The following is a 17,160-nucleotide window of genomic DNA, read 5'->3' on the forward strand; positions in this document are numbered from 1 at the left end:
AGAAAAAACATAGACGCTGGAAATCTAAAATAAATGTTGGAAATACTCAGGCAGGCAATATCAGTGGAGAGCGAAATAAAGTTAACATTTCCAATCCATGACTTAATCAGAATTAAGAAAAGTGAGAAATCAAATGTTTTTTGAGTTGCAAAGAAAGGTAACGATTTGAGAAAGCAGGGGTGTGAGTCCTTGGGTTTTCAGATTCAGATTCAGATTCAATTTTAATTGTCATTGTCAGTGTACAGTACAGAGACAACGAAATGCATTTAGCATCTCCCTGGAAGAGCGACATAGCAAATTATTTGAATAAATAATAATAAGTGTCCGGGGGGGGGGGGGGGGGGGGGGGGGTGATTGGCAGTCACTGAGGTACGTTGTTGAGTAGAGTGACAGCCGCCGGGAAGAAGCTGTTCCTGGACCTGCTGGTTCGGCAACGGAGAGACCTGTAGCGCCTCCCGGATGGTAGGAGGGTAAACAGTCCATGGTTGGGGTGAGAGCAGTCCTTGGCGATGCTGAGCGCCCTCCGCAGACAACGCTTGCTTTGGACAGACTCAATGGAGGGGAGCGAGGAACCGGTGATGCGTTGGGCAATTTTCACCACCCTCTGCAATGCCTTCCGGTCGGAGACAGAGCAGTTGCCATACCATACTGTGATGCAGTTGGTAAGCTCTCGATGGTGCAGCGGTAGAAGTTCACCAGGATCTGAGGAGACAGATGGACCTTCTTCAGTCTCCTCAGGAAGAAGAGACGCTGGTGAGCCTTCTTGATCAGAGTTGAGGTATTGTGGGTCCAAGAGAGGTCATTGGAGATGTTGACTCCCAGGAACCTGAAGCTAGAAACACGTTCCACCTCCGTCCCGTTAATGTGGATGGGGGTGTGCGTGCCGCCCCTGGACTTCCTGAAGTCTACAATGAGCTCCTTGGTCTTCTTGGAGTTAAGGGCCAGGTTATTGTCAGCGCACCATGCTGCTAAGTGCTGGACCTCCTCCCTGTAGGCCGACTCATCGTTGTTGCTGATGAGGCCAATCACCGTTGTATCATCTGCATACTTGATGATGGTGTTAGTACCATGTACAGGTGTGCAGTCATAGGTGAAGAGGGAGTAGAGGAGGGGGCTCAGCACACAGCCCTGTGGAACGCCGGTGTTCAGGGTGAGGGTTGAAGAGGTGTGCTTGTCTAACCTAACAGACTGGGGTCTGTTGGTTAGAAAGTCCAGTATCCAGTTGCAGAGGGAGGGGTCGATGTCCAGGTTACCGAGTTTGGTGATCAGTTTTTATGGTATAATGGTGTTGAATGCTGAGCTGTAATCGATGAACAGGGTGAATGTGGACAGGATGTTTTCACTTGTTGGGAGAATCTAGAATTAGCGTTCACTGTTTAAAAGTAAGGGTTACGCAAGTAAGAAGCGATGTTTTATTTCCTCTCAGAGTAATGAGTCTTTGAATTTGCCTTAACTCAAGGGATGGTAGAAACAGCATCTTTCAATATTTTTAAGTGGAGTTAGATAGATTTTGGGTAAGCAAGGGGATGTAAGGTTACTAGGGATAGATATGATTGTGAAGATAATGTTACAACCAGATGTGCCACAATTGCATTGAATGGTAGAGCAGGCTTGAGATGACTAGCTTATTCCTGCAGCCATACTGCACATGCTATTCCTACATTCAAGGCTTAGGCTGCTCAGTTCATTTCACCCAGTCATGGTCAAGCAGATCCAACCCATTACCTACAACCTATGACCATTGAAGCATGGAATGTATGAAATTTGAGCTCTTTATGTCAAGCTGCTGATTATAATCTAAAAAATTGACTTTTTCTTCTATTGACAGATCAATTTCACTAACGTTTCTTTCAAACGAAGGGAATCAAGATCGAGTCACAACTGAATTACCATAATCTAGTGTTTTAATTTGATCAAATTCCAAATATAATGAACATTTTTCACATTGACTTTTACAAGTGATAATTACAGCTACTGCGTGTGGACATCCACCATACTACACCCATTTTAGGATTGATCTTATTAATATGTCTATGAGATTTTTTTTGCATGTCCTATCAAAATAGTGAAAATTCACTGAGTCCGCCTCGTTCATGTTGCTAGTTTTTACCTTCTTGCCTCTCACCAAGTGCCTTCAAAGACTTTTCTGCCACTTTTTCATCGCAGACAGATGATTTTTGGGAAGTCTCCTTTGGGGCAGGTAGGACCATTGTTGAGCTCCCCAATAGGGCACTAGTAGAGTGAGCCAGAGATGTAAATCGTTGCCTCAGGCTAGGGTGCTGAAAGGTCATTGTGCTCCATAGGGCAAACTCACTGGAAACAAAGGGGTGATTTCCAGACAATGTTGGTCTGAAAAGGGTTTGCACTGGATAATGACTGGGTTGTGTAACGGTATGATTTAGATTAGGCAAGCTTGCCACAATACTATGGTTGTTTGGAGATACCTGGAATGGATCAGATGGGGACCTAAAGGCCGAGCTCAGCGACCAAGCTGTAGGGGATAAAGGGTAGTGACTAGAATTGTAGTCAGCTATGTCCTTGGAATTCTGCGGTTTGTTGCTGTTTTGGGGGCTTTCCCATCTCCTAGCATTGCTGGACAATAAGGTTTCAATTGCTGAAACCAAGTCATCATTGCACCCTTTCAGTACCAGCTCTAACACAGATTGTTTCTGGTTTGGAAATATTTTGGTCAGAACCTCAATAGGAGGCCTTTTGGATTCCCTTGCAGGAGACATGTCCTTAAGTACATTTTCAGACTTTAAGAGCTTCTTGATGTCTTTGAAATCATATCTGGCGGCATCTTTAAGCTGCACGCTGTCTTCTTTTTTTCGCTCTGCATCATTGCTGGACTCTGCCAATGGTGATGTTGCTTTGCTATTTTGGATGTCTGTTGGAGAAACCAACTCTTCTATATCATCGTTGACCATGTTCATTTGCTTCTTGTCATTCACATTTCCTTCTGCATCATCATAATCATCTGGAAATACATAAATGAACATTGTAATTGGCACTTGATGGTGAATTATTGGTTTGCATTATGATATACTAGAATATGTTTCTGACAGTATTCCTTTTTGGAGAGTATTTTTGGTGAAGTTCCTGTCTTTCTCCAACTGTTTTAATTTTTCGAACTTTAAACATGTGTCTCGTCTTCTTCCACTCCTCAAATTTGCGCCAGCCCCCATTACCAAACTGGAGGGAGATGTATAGGGCTGGGAGGGGCTGCTTGAGGGGTATCAAATAATCTAGCTCCTCAAACAATAAAAATAATATAGCACATAGCAGAGCAAAATTATTTTAAAATGCTTAGGAAACTGCCTTTCAAATATACACAACTTTTTAAAACCAGTCATAGAAACATAGAAAAATAACTGCAGGAGTAGGACATTCAGCTCTTTGAGCCAGCACTGCCATTCAATATGATCATGGCTGATCATCCAAAATCAGTGCTGCTTTTTAACCATATCCCTTGATTCCTTTAGCCCTAAGAGCTAAATCTAACTCCCAGTGAATTTGCCTCCACCCTTCCGTGGCAGAGAATTTCACAGATTCACAACTCTCTGGGTGAAAAAGTTTTTCCTCATCTCAGTCCTAAATGGCCTACGCCTTATTCTTAAACTGTGACCCCTGATTCTGGACTCCCCCAACATCTGGAACATATTTCCTGTTTCTAGCTAGTCCAATCCTTTAAGAGTTTTATATAAGATCTCCTCTCATCCTTCTAAATTCCAGTGAATGTAAGCCCAGTCGACCCATTCTTTCATTATATGTCAGTCCCGCCATCCCGGGAATTAACCTGGTGAACCTACGTTGCTCTCCCTCAATAGCAATTATGTCCTTCCTCAAATTAGGAGACCAAAATTGCACACAATACTCCAGGTGTGATCTCACCAGGGCCCTGAACAACTGCAGTAGGACCTCCTTGCTCCTAAACTCAAATCCTCTCGCAATGAAGGCCAATATGCCATTAACTTTATTCACTGCCTGCTGTACCTGCATGCTTACTTTCAGTGCACACCAAGTACACACAGGTCTCGCTGCACCTCCCTTTTTCCTAATTTGACACCATTCAGATAATAATCTGCCTTCCTGATCTTGCCACCAAAGTGGATAACCTCACATTTATCCACATTATCCCGCTCACCCAACCTATCCAAGTCACCCTGCAACCTTATCCCCCCTCGCAGCTCACACTGCCACCCAGCTTTGTGTCATCCGCAAACTTGGCGATGTCACATTTAATTCCCTCATCTTAATCGTTAATATATATTGTAGATAACTGGGGTCCCAGCACCGAGCCTTGCGGCACCCCACTAGTCACTGCCTGCCATTCTGAAGGACCCGTTAATTCCTACTCTTTGCTTCCTGTCTGCCAACCAGTTCTCTATCCATGTCAATACCCGACCCCCAATACCATGTGCTCTAATTTTGCACACTACTCTCTTGTGTGGGACCTTGTCAAAGGATTTTTGAAAGTCCAGATACACCACATCCACTGGCTCTCCCTTATCCATTCTACTTGTTACATCCTCAAAAATTTCCCCTTCATAAATCCATGCTGACTTTGACCGATCCTGTCACTGCTTTCTAAATGCGTTGCTATATAACATCTTTAATAGTCATTACATTATTCCGCACAATAGTTTCCTAGAAATGAAAGAATCCAGCACACGTTGAGATTGTTCTGTCGATTGCCTTGTGTTATTGCTAAAGCAAATTTGGTGCTATTTTCGAGTTATATCGCTTCTCTTGCATGGAAACTTGAACCTTATCGAACTCTATTTTTCAAGGGACTGGGTTTTTTTTAATCTCTAAAGTTTCTGCATTTGAATTCACTTTGGATGTTTGCTATTTAATACATAAACTGTCTATTATCCTATGGTCAGGTGCCACGATTTCACTTTTAGCTAAGATCAACATTTATTTGCTCATTATTTAGCATTGTATAAAACATATTTTATGCAACCTTGATTTTATTTCCATTATCAGCAGATTTCAATTCCTATTAATTTCAAGTCATATACAAACTCACAAGAAGTAAACTGACGTGTAAATAAAAATACATGCCTTCCTAAATTGCAATCGCGAGCCTCCCACACCTCCATGAACTGCTTTTGCAGTTCGACTCTATGAGGACATTTAAAACAAGGGTAATGTTTTGTTTCTTTTGAAATAAGGCAGAAGAAGGTCAATAAAGGAAAATTAATCAACCCACATCAAAATAAATGTGTTACACATATCAGATAAGCACAGCAAAGTGTCTGACTGTAAATTTGATAAACCTGAGCTGAGAATCACCTCGCCAGAACACTCAAACAAATTATAATCCAACAAAATAGTTCCCGGCAATGTATTTAAAGGTTAAGGGGGTAACTCAATTATTACTGCTCATAAATCCAAATGAAGGTTTGCCTTTACTTGCTGGTAAAATTTAATTATTTTTGATATTTGAGATTTTGACATTCAAGTACAGATAGTGCTGTCGAGAGTATGAATACGCCACCAACGTCCTGCAACAGGTCGCAGCTTGATGGACCCAGAGTAAACAATTCAAGTTTTTTCGCTGGTCCAACCAATGCCACATCGTAATCTACTCTTAAAGGTTCAATCGTTAGGCAACTCTTTCAGAATAAAACTAGTCTTGGTTAAGATCTTGATTCATAATGAAAAAAATGTCAATCACTCCGAATGATGGAATAGCAATTTTCTGAATATGGAACTAAATTATGTCAGTATAATTAAGCAATCGACATTGGGAAGTCTTTGCCGAATGTCAATCTGCATCGTTATTATATATTTCAAATCTATATATGGCACAATATGTGGAAATGTCACTGAAGTGGTTATGCGCGGTTTTATTAGAATAACGACGTTCATAAAAGTGCATTTTCTTAAGAAATATCTAGAAATGATCCCAGCAGTAGGTCCCTCTTTGTTTCAATTGTAACCAGGCAATTTGATCCTTTAATCCCTGCACTGTGCAGATTAATCGCGTCCCTGAGGCTGAAACGGTAAACGCGGGTCATCCAAACAGATCAATCCTCCCCTTTCACTCCAGCACAATTATCATAACCAGAGCCTCATGCCTTTGAACTAGCCGGCTCTTTGATTTGTTTTGTTGAGAATTAACGTGGAAAAACAAGCAGGAAGCCAATTTGTAGTAAGAATAATCAGACCCTTAAGTGCTCACAGACAAGAGGATAACAAGTGTGGCTTGCTTTGCCACTGATTATGCAGTTAAAATGGCATCCAGATTGTTGCATTCACCCCCAGATTCTGCCACTCCCTCCCCATTCATTAAACTAAAATGTATGTTCTACACTCTTGTAATTCTCTATGAAATTGTTTTCGGTTTTTGGGCGGGTGTGAATATTATATATTTTTAACTTTCTTGGAAAAAAATGAATCTTGTGAAATCACCTCAGACTTAATGAATAGTGTATGAAGGAACCGCACTTCGGTGCTGGTTTACACCGAAAATAGTCATCTTCACACTTACTGAAAGCGAGGAGACCGAAAACTTTCCAATTTCTGAATGTAACCGAATATCGATTAAACGATATTGTAACTAAATATTTTGTTAATCAAATACTAACTGATCCAGCTTTTCTACTGTAAAACACTGGATTTTTCCCCACAAGTCTGCGCTCAGGCGAATCATAGTACTCGGGGTGTTCAAATAATGAGTGGGAGGTGTAGGCATAAAGAACCATTCGACTTTCCGATTCAGTGCGTTCAGTTGGAGATTTGGGAAATTCTACTTTATAATATCCCAATAAGAAGAGAAAAAATGTTTTCCCTCGGTAATAACATTGTTGATACAAGTATAGGAAGCCGATGTCCTGAAACAACTGACAAACTCCCCATTGTTAGTGTGAATACAACGGTGGCCATTAGTATTGGTAAAACAAGTCGGGGCAAACATTATATTTTGATGTTTTTTAAGTATATTGATCTTTTGAGTACAGTATTTTCTGATGCGCTTGCCCAGAAAACAATAATTGCACTGCAAAATGTAAAATCTCACAGTATGCGAAACAGTTTCAATTGTCCAAGGCATGTGATAATTATTTGTGTATTAGTTTTGGGTGCCTTTAAGTAGAAGGTGATAGTTTTAAAGCTTTCCGTCATAGAGCAAGGTGCAGCACAGACGCGGGCCCTTCGGCCCACCACGTTCATGCCGACCATTGTGTCCATCTACACGAATCCGACATGCCTGCATTGAAATGAGACTTCCCCCTCGGACACCAAAATCCGCCGGCAAATACCGCTCACAATGGGAGAGCACACTATAATCTGTAGAGGTTCAACGCCTCACACGTGGAGTTATTCGTTTACAGTAATAATCACCACACTTCTAATGTCAAATATTACTGCATCATCAAGGTGCAAAGACCCCCAGGGCATTTATCAGATCTTTTAGTGAATATTCCGGTTTCTAGTCGTGAGGATTCCCTGACATGATCTCACCTGGCTGCTGATGCAGGGAGTCTGCTGCTGCTGCTGCCGTCGACTCCCCCGGAGGAGGAGGTAAGTCCTCGTGTCTCTCGGGAGGAGCTGGGTATGTAGCTCTGTAATCCTCGGGAAGAACCAGACTGCAAGGATTCTCGTTGCTCTGCTGCCTCCTGAGAGCCACCTGTGCGGCCATGACCCGCTGTCTCTCCAGGATGAGGATGCACTTGTCGCAAGTGCAGTCTTTGAAGCGGCAGTAACGCTTGTGGCCTTTCAGCCAGGACAGCACCCCGTGGTTCCGGCACCGAGCGCACTTGGGAGTTCTCTGGGACGGTGCTCGGGGAGATGCAGAGGGGATGTACAAGTACGGAGGACCATAGCTATTCATGGCAGCCGAGCGCTCTTACAATCAGAGTTACGATTATTTTTTTAAACTCAGATCCTGATTCTCGTCCGATAGTTTTTTGGGGGGGCGAATGAAAATTACATTCAAGGAAACAACAGCGAGGTGAGGGCAAGCCTGGTCCCAGGAGCAGCAGTGCGGTTCATATACATCTCGGCTGCACCGCCTCGATGTTTATAGGCAGTTATTTCAAGTCACTCAAGTGAAACGATTTCAATGAAAGGATCGAAAATCATTTTTTTCCCTCACAAACCTCTCCCCCTCCATTATTTCCGAAAAGGGTTCAAAACAGCTCCACAATAAGGCAATTCTCAATGGGTTGGAGTGGTTGGAGGAGGAGATATAGGTGCAGAGAAAGGGCGGGCTCATTCTATTCAACGGGGATTAAAAGCAAAGAAGTGTTGGAAACGAGGTAATAGAGCTAATGGACCACTTCATACAGATCCCCTTTCACAAAGTCTTCTTCCCAGTCTCTGTAAAACGTAAATATCCCGCTTTAAGGTGCGTTAACTTTCAAAATGCATTGTATTATCTACTTCCACTTTACATTTTAGTGAAAAAGTAGTAACTAGCAGGAACGATCTGAGAATGAACTCTGATTCTAAATTAAATGAATTTTAGATGGTGTTAGATCATTTACTTTCCTGTGTTCCATTGTATATTCAAACCACAGGGAACAAGGGACTGGTTACTTAGCTCCTCTTCAAGTGGGGGTGAGGAGCTATTAACATTGTTTAAAAATTGTCCGTGTATTGTAAAGTTTTGTTTTGACCGCCAATAATTCACCTTACTTCACAAGTCTTAGGGGGCAGTCGGCGCGCTCAACATTGCGCACGATCAATCAATCACCCCTTTCTGCAACATTTAGTTAATACATAGGAAACACGGCTGATTCGAAGTGGCAGAATTTATGCCGCATGATTTCACATTCATGGAAACCACACACCTGAAACCCGTGAGAAAGTGCTCCCCTGGGAAACAAACCACACTCTGTGATTTTAGTCATTCCAAACAATATGAAATTGTATTCTATCCGGGGGCCTATGGGTGAGATTTTCAAGCGTTAAGCAGTTACACATAGGAAGCGAGGTGGTGGTGGTGGAAAGGAGGAGCTTGTGTAAGAGGCAATATCCTCCCTTTAACCTTAAACATTTCTCTCTCTCTCTGGTAAATCTTGTACCATTTGGTATTTGCCATCTGGTTTCTATTGGTTACTGCAGGCGGGTGAACCTTATTCACCAGTGGTAGGGAAATTCGTGGGAAAAATCCTATGAGACGTGAGTTATGTGCATTTGGAAAGGCAGGGACTGATCTGATAGTCAGCATGGCTTTGCTCCAACAGAAACTGTCAACAATTTGATTTGAATTTTTGAGGAGGTCAAAGATTTAAAGAATATTAATGAAGGCAGACCAGTAGACAGTGTGCACACGGGCTCTAGTCAGCCATTTGACAAAGTCTCACATGGCAAGGTGATCCAGAAGTGATGGACCAAGGGATCCAATGTGAGCTGGTGCATTGGATCAAAACTTGGCTTGGTGACAAGATAGTAGAGGAAAGATGCTCCTCTGATTGCAAGTCTGTGACAAAAGGTGTACCATGAGGATGAGTGCTGCGACCCTTGTTATTTGTGTTATATATCTTGGATGCAAATTTAGGAGGTTTCATTAGTAAGTTTGTGTGTAATGCAAATGATTATGGTGATGTGGATAATGAGTATTCTAATGTAACAAGAGGATAAAATGCTACAAGAGTGTGGCAGATAGAATTTAATCCTGACAGGTGCAAGTTGATGCAATTTGGGAAGTCAAAATGGGATAGGAAATACAGCAAGGCACTAAGAAATGATGGTGCACGAGGAGATGTCAAAGGTTCAAGTCATTAGTTCCCTGAAAGTGGCAACACGTGGTGACAGGGTGGTGAAGAAGGCTTATGGCATGCTTGCCTTCATAGGTCAGACCATAGAAGATAAATATTGAGACATTGTATTGTAACTTTACAAACGCTATTTAGATCACGCTTGGAGAGTTATGTCAGTTCTGGTCACGACTCCATGGGATGATGTCATTGTGAGGGAGAGGCTACTAAGGTGATTCACTAGGATGTGGCCTGGATTGAAGAACTTCAGTTGCAAGAAGAGATTGAACATAGAACAACAGAGCACAGGAACAGGCCCTTCGGCCCACAATGTTTGTGCCAAACATGATACTAATGAAACTAATCTCCTCTGCCTGCACATGATCCGTAGTTCTCCGTTCTCTGCATTATCCGTGTGCCTATGTAAAAGCTTCTTAAATCCACTATTGTATCCGCTTACACCACCATCCTGGAGAAAGATGGTAAGAGAGGTGGAGTAGTTGCTTTAATTAGGGAGAATATTGCAGCCACACTCAGACAGGACATACTGGAGGGTTCATCCAGTGGACATAGAATGAATAGAGGCCCAACGTCAGAAATGTGCAATCACTCTAACAGGATTATACCACAGGACTCCCAATAGTCAGCAGGAGATAAATGAACAGATATGTTGACAGATCAAGGAAAGATGTCTGGTGGAGTTACAGACAGTAACAAAGGTTGTCACTAAATACAGTGGGATATAGATCAGTTACAGATATGTGTAGAGAAATGGTAAATAGAGTTTAATCTGAGCAAGTGTGAGGTGTTTACTTTAGGATATTGATTGCAAGGGGCAAGTGTTCAGTTAATGGCAGACCCTCAGCTACATTGATATATGGAGGGATCTTGGAGTCCAAGTCAATAGCTCCCTGAAAGTGGCAACACAAATAGATAGAGTGATAAGGAAGGTATATGATTTGCTTCCTTACATCAGTCAGGGCATTGATTTTAAGAGTCAGAAAGTTATGATGTAGGAGATACAAGGAGAGGCTGGGCAAACTTAGATTGTTTTTTTCTAGTGTGTCAGAGTTGAAGAAAGACCTGACAGAAGTATATACAACTACAGCAGGCATAGCTGGGTTAGACAGTCAGAACCTTAGTCCCAGGGTGGAAATGTCAAAGAATAGAAGATATATCTTTAAGGTCAGAGGGGGGAAGTTTAAGGAAGATGTGGTGTGAAGTTATTTTGCAGGGAGTGGTGGGTGGCTGGAATGTGCTGCCAAGGGTAGTGATAATGTAAGCAGATATCATAGTGATATTTAAGAGGTTTTTAAATAGGTGCATGGATATGCAGGGACATGGATCACATGTAGGTGGAGAAGATTAATTTAACTTGGTAACATGTTGAGCACAGACACTGTCAGGTGAAAGGCCCGTTCTTGTGCCGGAATGTTCTTCGTCTCGAACAACTCTTACCAACTTCTGCAGATTCCCCATAGAAAGCATCCTATCAGGATTCATCAGTTTGGTTTGGCAACAGCTTTGGACATAGTCCAGTCCATCTCCCCCACCTACACTTCATGCTGCCTCGGGAAATTAACCAAGTACATTTACACCCCGGTTATAGACACAACATGCTGGAGTAACTCAACGGGACAGTTAGCATCTCTGGATAGAAGGTGTGGGTGATGTTTCGAGACTCTTATTCACCCCAGTCATTCCCTTTTCTCCTATCTGGCAGAAAACACAAACGCTTGAGAGCACTTGCCACTAGATTCAGGAACAGCTTCTTTCCCGGTGTTTTCACACTACTAAACACTTTTCTCTTAAGCTAAGGGTTCAGTCCTGATCTCCCAACTTAGTTCCTTCAGGCTCTTTTTAAAAATCTGCACTTTTCTCTATAAATGTAATACTACGATGCTGTACCTCTATATTCTGCCCTCTGGTATTTATCGCTTTGCACCACCTGTTGTACCTGTGTATGGCTTGATTGTACTTATGTAAGGCATGATTTTACTATGTAGCATGCAAACAAAGTTTTCCACTGTATTTCGGTACACGTGACAAGAATAAACCAACATTTCCAATACTTCCAACATGTGCAAGACAAACTCCTCCTGTATTCGAGTTTGGGGATTAATTTTATGTTTGTGTGATATTTCAAAATTTCGCAGCTTTATTTAAAACTTAAAATACACTGATTTAAAATGAACGTGTTCTACCTACATCTAAACCAGTGTCTTCCATATTCATAATTTCATTTTAATGCAGAATCATTATTTACAGGAGGCATCTGTACAGTTTGCCACCTTAAATGTTTTCCATTGTTTGTGAATTGTTATTGATTACTTGGTGAGGAAAGTTTGCACTGGGGAATCCTTAGTCTAAACATCCTGCACGTTCTGCACTGGCAAGGCTTAATACTCACATGTCGATAGCTTTGTATAGTAATTATAATGTCTACATTTTTAAAAGCTCAAAATAATAATTCTAATATTACCACTGCCTCTCCTGAGGAATGCAATATTCTCACATTTATTTATCACCCTAAAAAAAAATGTCACCGTTTTCTCCCAAAGATTGCAACATATGTTGGGACCAAGTAGCACGTTGCTAAATATTGCAAACTGTGACGTTAGCCATTGTTAAAAAGTGTTACATCAAAACTCACCTGTAGCTTCACATGCTTTCATTTTGAAGTAGGGTGCACTGACTAGAAATCACAAACTTGAACCTCCCCTGACGGTTTACTTGTTTACTCTGCTAGGTGCAAGGCCAAGTCCATTCCCTTTCATAATTCTACAGACTGGGTACAAACTCTGGGCCTCTGACTTGATTGGTTTTGTATGCCAGTCATTGTATTAATTCAGAGAACATTTGAAAAGTTTTATATCAGATGCATATCCTCCCTTTTCCTCTTCAACAATATTGGAGGCCTTCATTGATATCTGCTATGTGGCAGAATGATTGTTTAGGAAAGAAACTCCCAAATCTATCTAAAATATGAAATTCAAATGTTTGAAATATTTGTTTTTCATAATCTAACAGTTGATTTTTAGAAATTAAAAACCAAAACTAGTATACTGCGATGAGTCAGAAAGTTCAGGTGAAAATAGCTTCCCTAAAACTACATAAAATAAAGCTCAGAAAGATACTTTGCTAAACTTACTGTCATGTCGGAAATGTTTCTTCCAATCCTGATATATATTTCCAGTTCAGCATATGTATAGTAGAAAGAACTCTGATGTATATATTGTGTTTCATATCCAGAGGATTGCTCCTTTGCTCGGACTCAGAAGGGAGAGTTCTTAGACTAAACAAATGATGACATATAAATGTACTGATGCCAACTGGCAATCAATACAGAGGAAGTTCTAAGTGGGTGCTCCTGTACTATAGCATTTTTGAAATAACATAGAGAATTTAACCAAAGGTCTAAAGCTCTAGACTGCAAAAATCTGAACACAAAAGCGAATTTGATTTACCTATAATAATAAATTTATTATTATTGGCAATCTATATATAGTACATGAAGTGAACACACGTAAAATTCTGAAAAAATTGACCCGCGGCTTGAAATTCTTTCCTCAAGCCAAGTTATATGATGTATTTAAGATTTTGGCAAGGGTGTTGTGACAGTGGTGAATTTAATAGTGTTGCCGCCTCACATCACTAGAATCTGATCAAATGGCATCTTTCTATGCTGTATCTCTCTACGACCCTATGAAGAGGAAACATATCAAATAGATGCCATACCTACATTAGCCAGAGAAAAAGGTTGATAGGCAAAAAACGACATTTAGTGGGTCAGGTAGCATCTGTAGAGGGAATGGACAGATGACATTTCAGATCGGGACACTTCAGACATTGAGTAGAGAAGAGAAAGCTAGAAAGGAGAGATGGAGATGAGACAGAGCCTGGCAAATGATAGGTAGATACAGGTGAAGGATCGGGGTGAATGGCAGGTTGGCAAAACAATTGACTAAGACTAGAGGTGAAAAGAACAGAAAAGGGTTTCAGATAAATAAGAGGAGGAGGAGGTGGAGGAGGAGGATAAATGAAATGTAAGACCGGATGGAAGGATATGGTGGAAGGAGAAGGGTCAGGAAGAAAGAAGGGGGGAATATGGGATTTGTAGTGAGACTCACTTTTCACAATAAATTATGAGGGACTGACTAAAAGGCCATGTTCTGGTTTGGTGGCAAAGTAATGCAGCTAGAAGTACAAGATAGTAGCCATTACTAGGCTAAGCCTAAGGGACTAAAAAAATTGCAGGAGATGAAGTTCATTTGTAAGTAAGTTATGATATAGAGATCAGATTATTTTCCAAATGGCACAAAACTAGGAACTCTAAATGAATAGAAAGATTTTGGACTCGAAGGAAATAAATCACCAAATGATGACGGATAGCTACAAAAATAAGTTATTTTTTCCCATGGAAGATGAAAATAAAAGGAATGGAGGGCACGTATGGTCTTCTGTTTGGGGAAGATCGCACCTCAAGAAGGATTTATTTGCGTTGAATCAACCTGGGACTGAAAGGATTAAAATAGGAGCACATAAACAGGATCTGTTTCTTGAGTTTAGACAATTAAGGGAGGATTTAAAATAAAGTGTTTTAAATAAATAATTGATTTGATAGGGGAGGAAAAGAGGAACTATTTCCATGAGTGCAGGACTCGATAACAACTGGCCTTTAAGATTAGATATGGCCCATTCAGAAAGATATACAAGCAAAAATGGCATGTGGAAATTTGGAATGCATTTCCTCTAAAATGCTATTAAAGCTACGTCAATTAAAATAAATATTGAAATAGATTCTTGTTAGACAGAGATGAATAATTACAGATACAAAGTAAACAGGAGGAATTAAGACAAAGATCATGCATGGTTTAATGAAGAATGGGGTTAAGCAGATGGATGAACAATATCAATTACTGTGACGTGTTCAGACATATGATTGTATTTGAGCCTCTTCTTGTTGATATCTGAAAGAATGAGCAACAATCATACTTTGACATGTACGATTCAGGAGAATAACAGGTGATGCTGAGAGGATGTTTCACTTGAGGGGATTTAGAGTCATTGAGCTACACAGCATGGAAACAGGCCTTTGGCCAAACTTGTCCATGCTGACTAAGTGCCTTCCTGAGTTAGTCGAATGTACCTGCATTTAACCCATAACATTATAAACCTTTCCTATCCATGAACGTGTCTAAATGTTTTAAACTTTGTCATTTTACCTTCCTCTGCCATCTCATTCCACATGTCCACCACCCTCTGTGTGAAATACTTTCCTCTCGAGTCCCCTTTAAATCTTTCCCGCCCACTTTAAAGGGTTGACAGGGTGGTGCAGTGGTAGAGTTGCTGCCTACAGCTCCAGAGGCCTTGGTTCAATCCTAACTACAGGTGCTGTCTGTACGGAGTTTGTACGTTCTCCCCGTGACCAAGTGGATTTTTTCCAGTTGCTCCGGTTTCCTCCCACATTCCAAAGATGGACAGGTTAATTGGTTTTGGAAAAAAAAGTTAATTGTCCCCAGTGTGTAGGATAGTGCTAGTGTATGGGGATCACTGGTCGGCGCTGACTCGGTGGGCCGAAGGGCCATTTATGTAACCCTGTTTCAAGATGGTGGAGCTGGCTTAAGCGCGGCCCACCTGCAGTCCGTCTGTTTTTTTTTTTCTCATTCTTTTTGTTTCTTGTCATGTTTAGTTAATTTTGTTTTATTAAGTTGTGTATGTGTGTGGGTGGGGTGGGAGAAACATGCTTTGGTCTTCCTTCCGGGGATGCGACTTTGTTTTTTTGTCGTATTCCCCGTCTCCGTCTGCGCCGAGGCCTAATGGCGGAGCTTGCGGCATCGGTGCCGTAGCGGCGGCAGCAGCAGCGGTAGCGGAGACCCGACTCGGCCCCAGAACCGTGGCGGCGGCGGCAGCAGCAGCGGAGACCCGACTCGGTCCCGAAGTTGCGGCGGCGGCAGCAGCAGCGGAGACCCGACTCGGCCCCGGAACCGTGGCGCAGCAGCAGCAGCGGAGACCCGACTCGGCCCCGAAGCTGTGGTGGCGGCGGCAGCAGCAGCAGCGGAGACCCGACTCGGCCCCGGAACCGTGGCGGCGGCAGTGGAGACCCGACTCTCGGAGCTGTGGCGGCGGCAGCGACCACCCGCGGAGTTTGAACCGTCGCCTCGGCGCAGAGGGAGAACAAAGGGAAGAGACAAAGACTTTAAGATTTTGCCTTCCACCACAGTGAGGAGGTGTTTGGTGAACTCACTGTGGTGGATGTTAAATTTGTGTTGATTGTGTGTTTTTGTCATTTTTTTATTAGATGTATGACTGCAGGGAAACAACATTTCGTTCAGACCGAAAGGTCTGAATGACAATAAACAAATCTAATCTAATCTTATCTTTTCCCACGCTGTATCTCTCGAAACTCTCTAAATTGATGCCTTCTAGTTTTAGTCACTCTGCTGTGATCATCCACTTATCTATGCCTCTCATACGTTTATGAACCATGAGGTCACCCCTCCGCCTCGTTCATTCTTAGGAAAACAGTCCCAGCTTTCCTCAACTCAAGCCCTCCAGTTCCAGAAACATCCTTGTGAATCTTTTCTGCATCATTTCTAGCTTATTCCCATCCACAAAGTATGGCGACCAGAAAGGCACACAATATTCCAGGTGAAATCTTCCCGATGTCCTGTACAGCTATAACATGATATTCCCACCCTGTACTCAATTCTCTGTAATGGAATTGATTTTCCCTTTCCAATTTCAAAGTTAAATTCCATTTGCGATTTCTTTGCCCACTTTCCCTGTTGATCTAGGTCCTTTCGTAACTTTAGACAGCCTTCTTCATCAATTTTGATGTCATGGGCAAATTTATTAATCATGTCATCTATGTTTTCATTCAAATTGTTAATATCAATGACAAAAAACAGGGAACCTAGCACACATCTCTGATCACAGACCTTCAATATGAAGAACAACCCTTTACTGTCACCTTCTGACTCCTTTCACCAGGCCAATTTTGTATCAAATCTCGCCCTGTGAAATCTGGAGTAGTCTACCTTGTAGGACTTTGTCTAAAGCCTTGCTAAAATTCATGTAGACAACCCTGCCAGATATTCACCCAGTGCCTTCTTTAAAGGACAAGGTCATTCATAGAAGTTCATATATTGGAAGGAATGCACTCAGTTTCTATTCTGATCAGAGTGGGTGATCAGTGACTGGTTTTACAGTAGACAAATAATGAAGGAGCTCACAATAGAGGAGCCATAGCTAATGTTAGACGGAAACATTTTTCACATTGAGATTAAATAATGCAATTTTCTTGGCTACTCTGGGATCTTGTGTCAGTCACTGGTCAAGCGTTTCAAAGCACTTACAGTTTATTGACATATTAATTACTGATTATGGCACAATATGCCACAAATCACAACCACTAGATTCGTTCCAAGCAAACTGCAGAGTGAACCAT

At 41.8% G+C, this 17,160-nt stretch overlaps 1 protein-coding gene across 2 annotated transcripts in view; it reads right to left on the minus strand.

Annotated features, from left to right (window-relative positions):
• Nucleotides 1-1,886: 1,886 nt before the first annotated feature.
• dmrtb1 (DMRT like family B with proline rich C-terminal 1) overlaps nt 1,887-17,160 on the minus strand; it is a 33,733-nt gene continuing 18,459 nt past the window's right edge. Inside the window, exons 1-2 of one of the 2 annotated variants that reach the window (XM_033028118.1) lie at nt 7,471-8,153; nt 1,887-2,977 (exon numbers count right to left, since the gene is read on the minus strand). In XM_033028118.1, coding sequence (XP_032884009.1) covers nt 2,100-2,977; nt 7,471-7,840 — 1,248 coding nt within the window. In that variant the 5' untranslated portion in view covers nt 7,841-8,153 and the 3' untranslated portion in view covers nt 1,887-2,099. Of the gene's footprint in view, nt 2,978-7,470; nt 8,154-17,160 lie in introns of those variants that run through there. The other variant, XM_033028119.1, reaches the window with a different exon arrangement.

The sequence above is a fragment of the Amblyraja radiata genome, chromosome 10 (genome assembly GCF_010909765.2).
Source record: "Amblyraja radiata isolate CabotCenter1 chromosome 10, sAmbRad1.1.pri, whole genome shotgun sequence".
Classification (NCBI taxonomy): Eukaryota; Metazoa; Chordata; class Chondrichthyes; order Rajiformes; family Rajidae; genus Amblyraja; species Amblyraja radiata.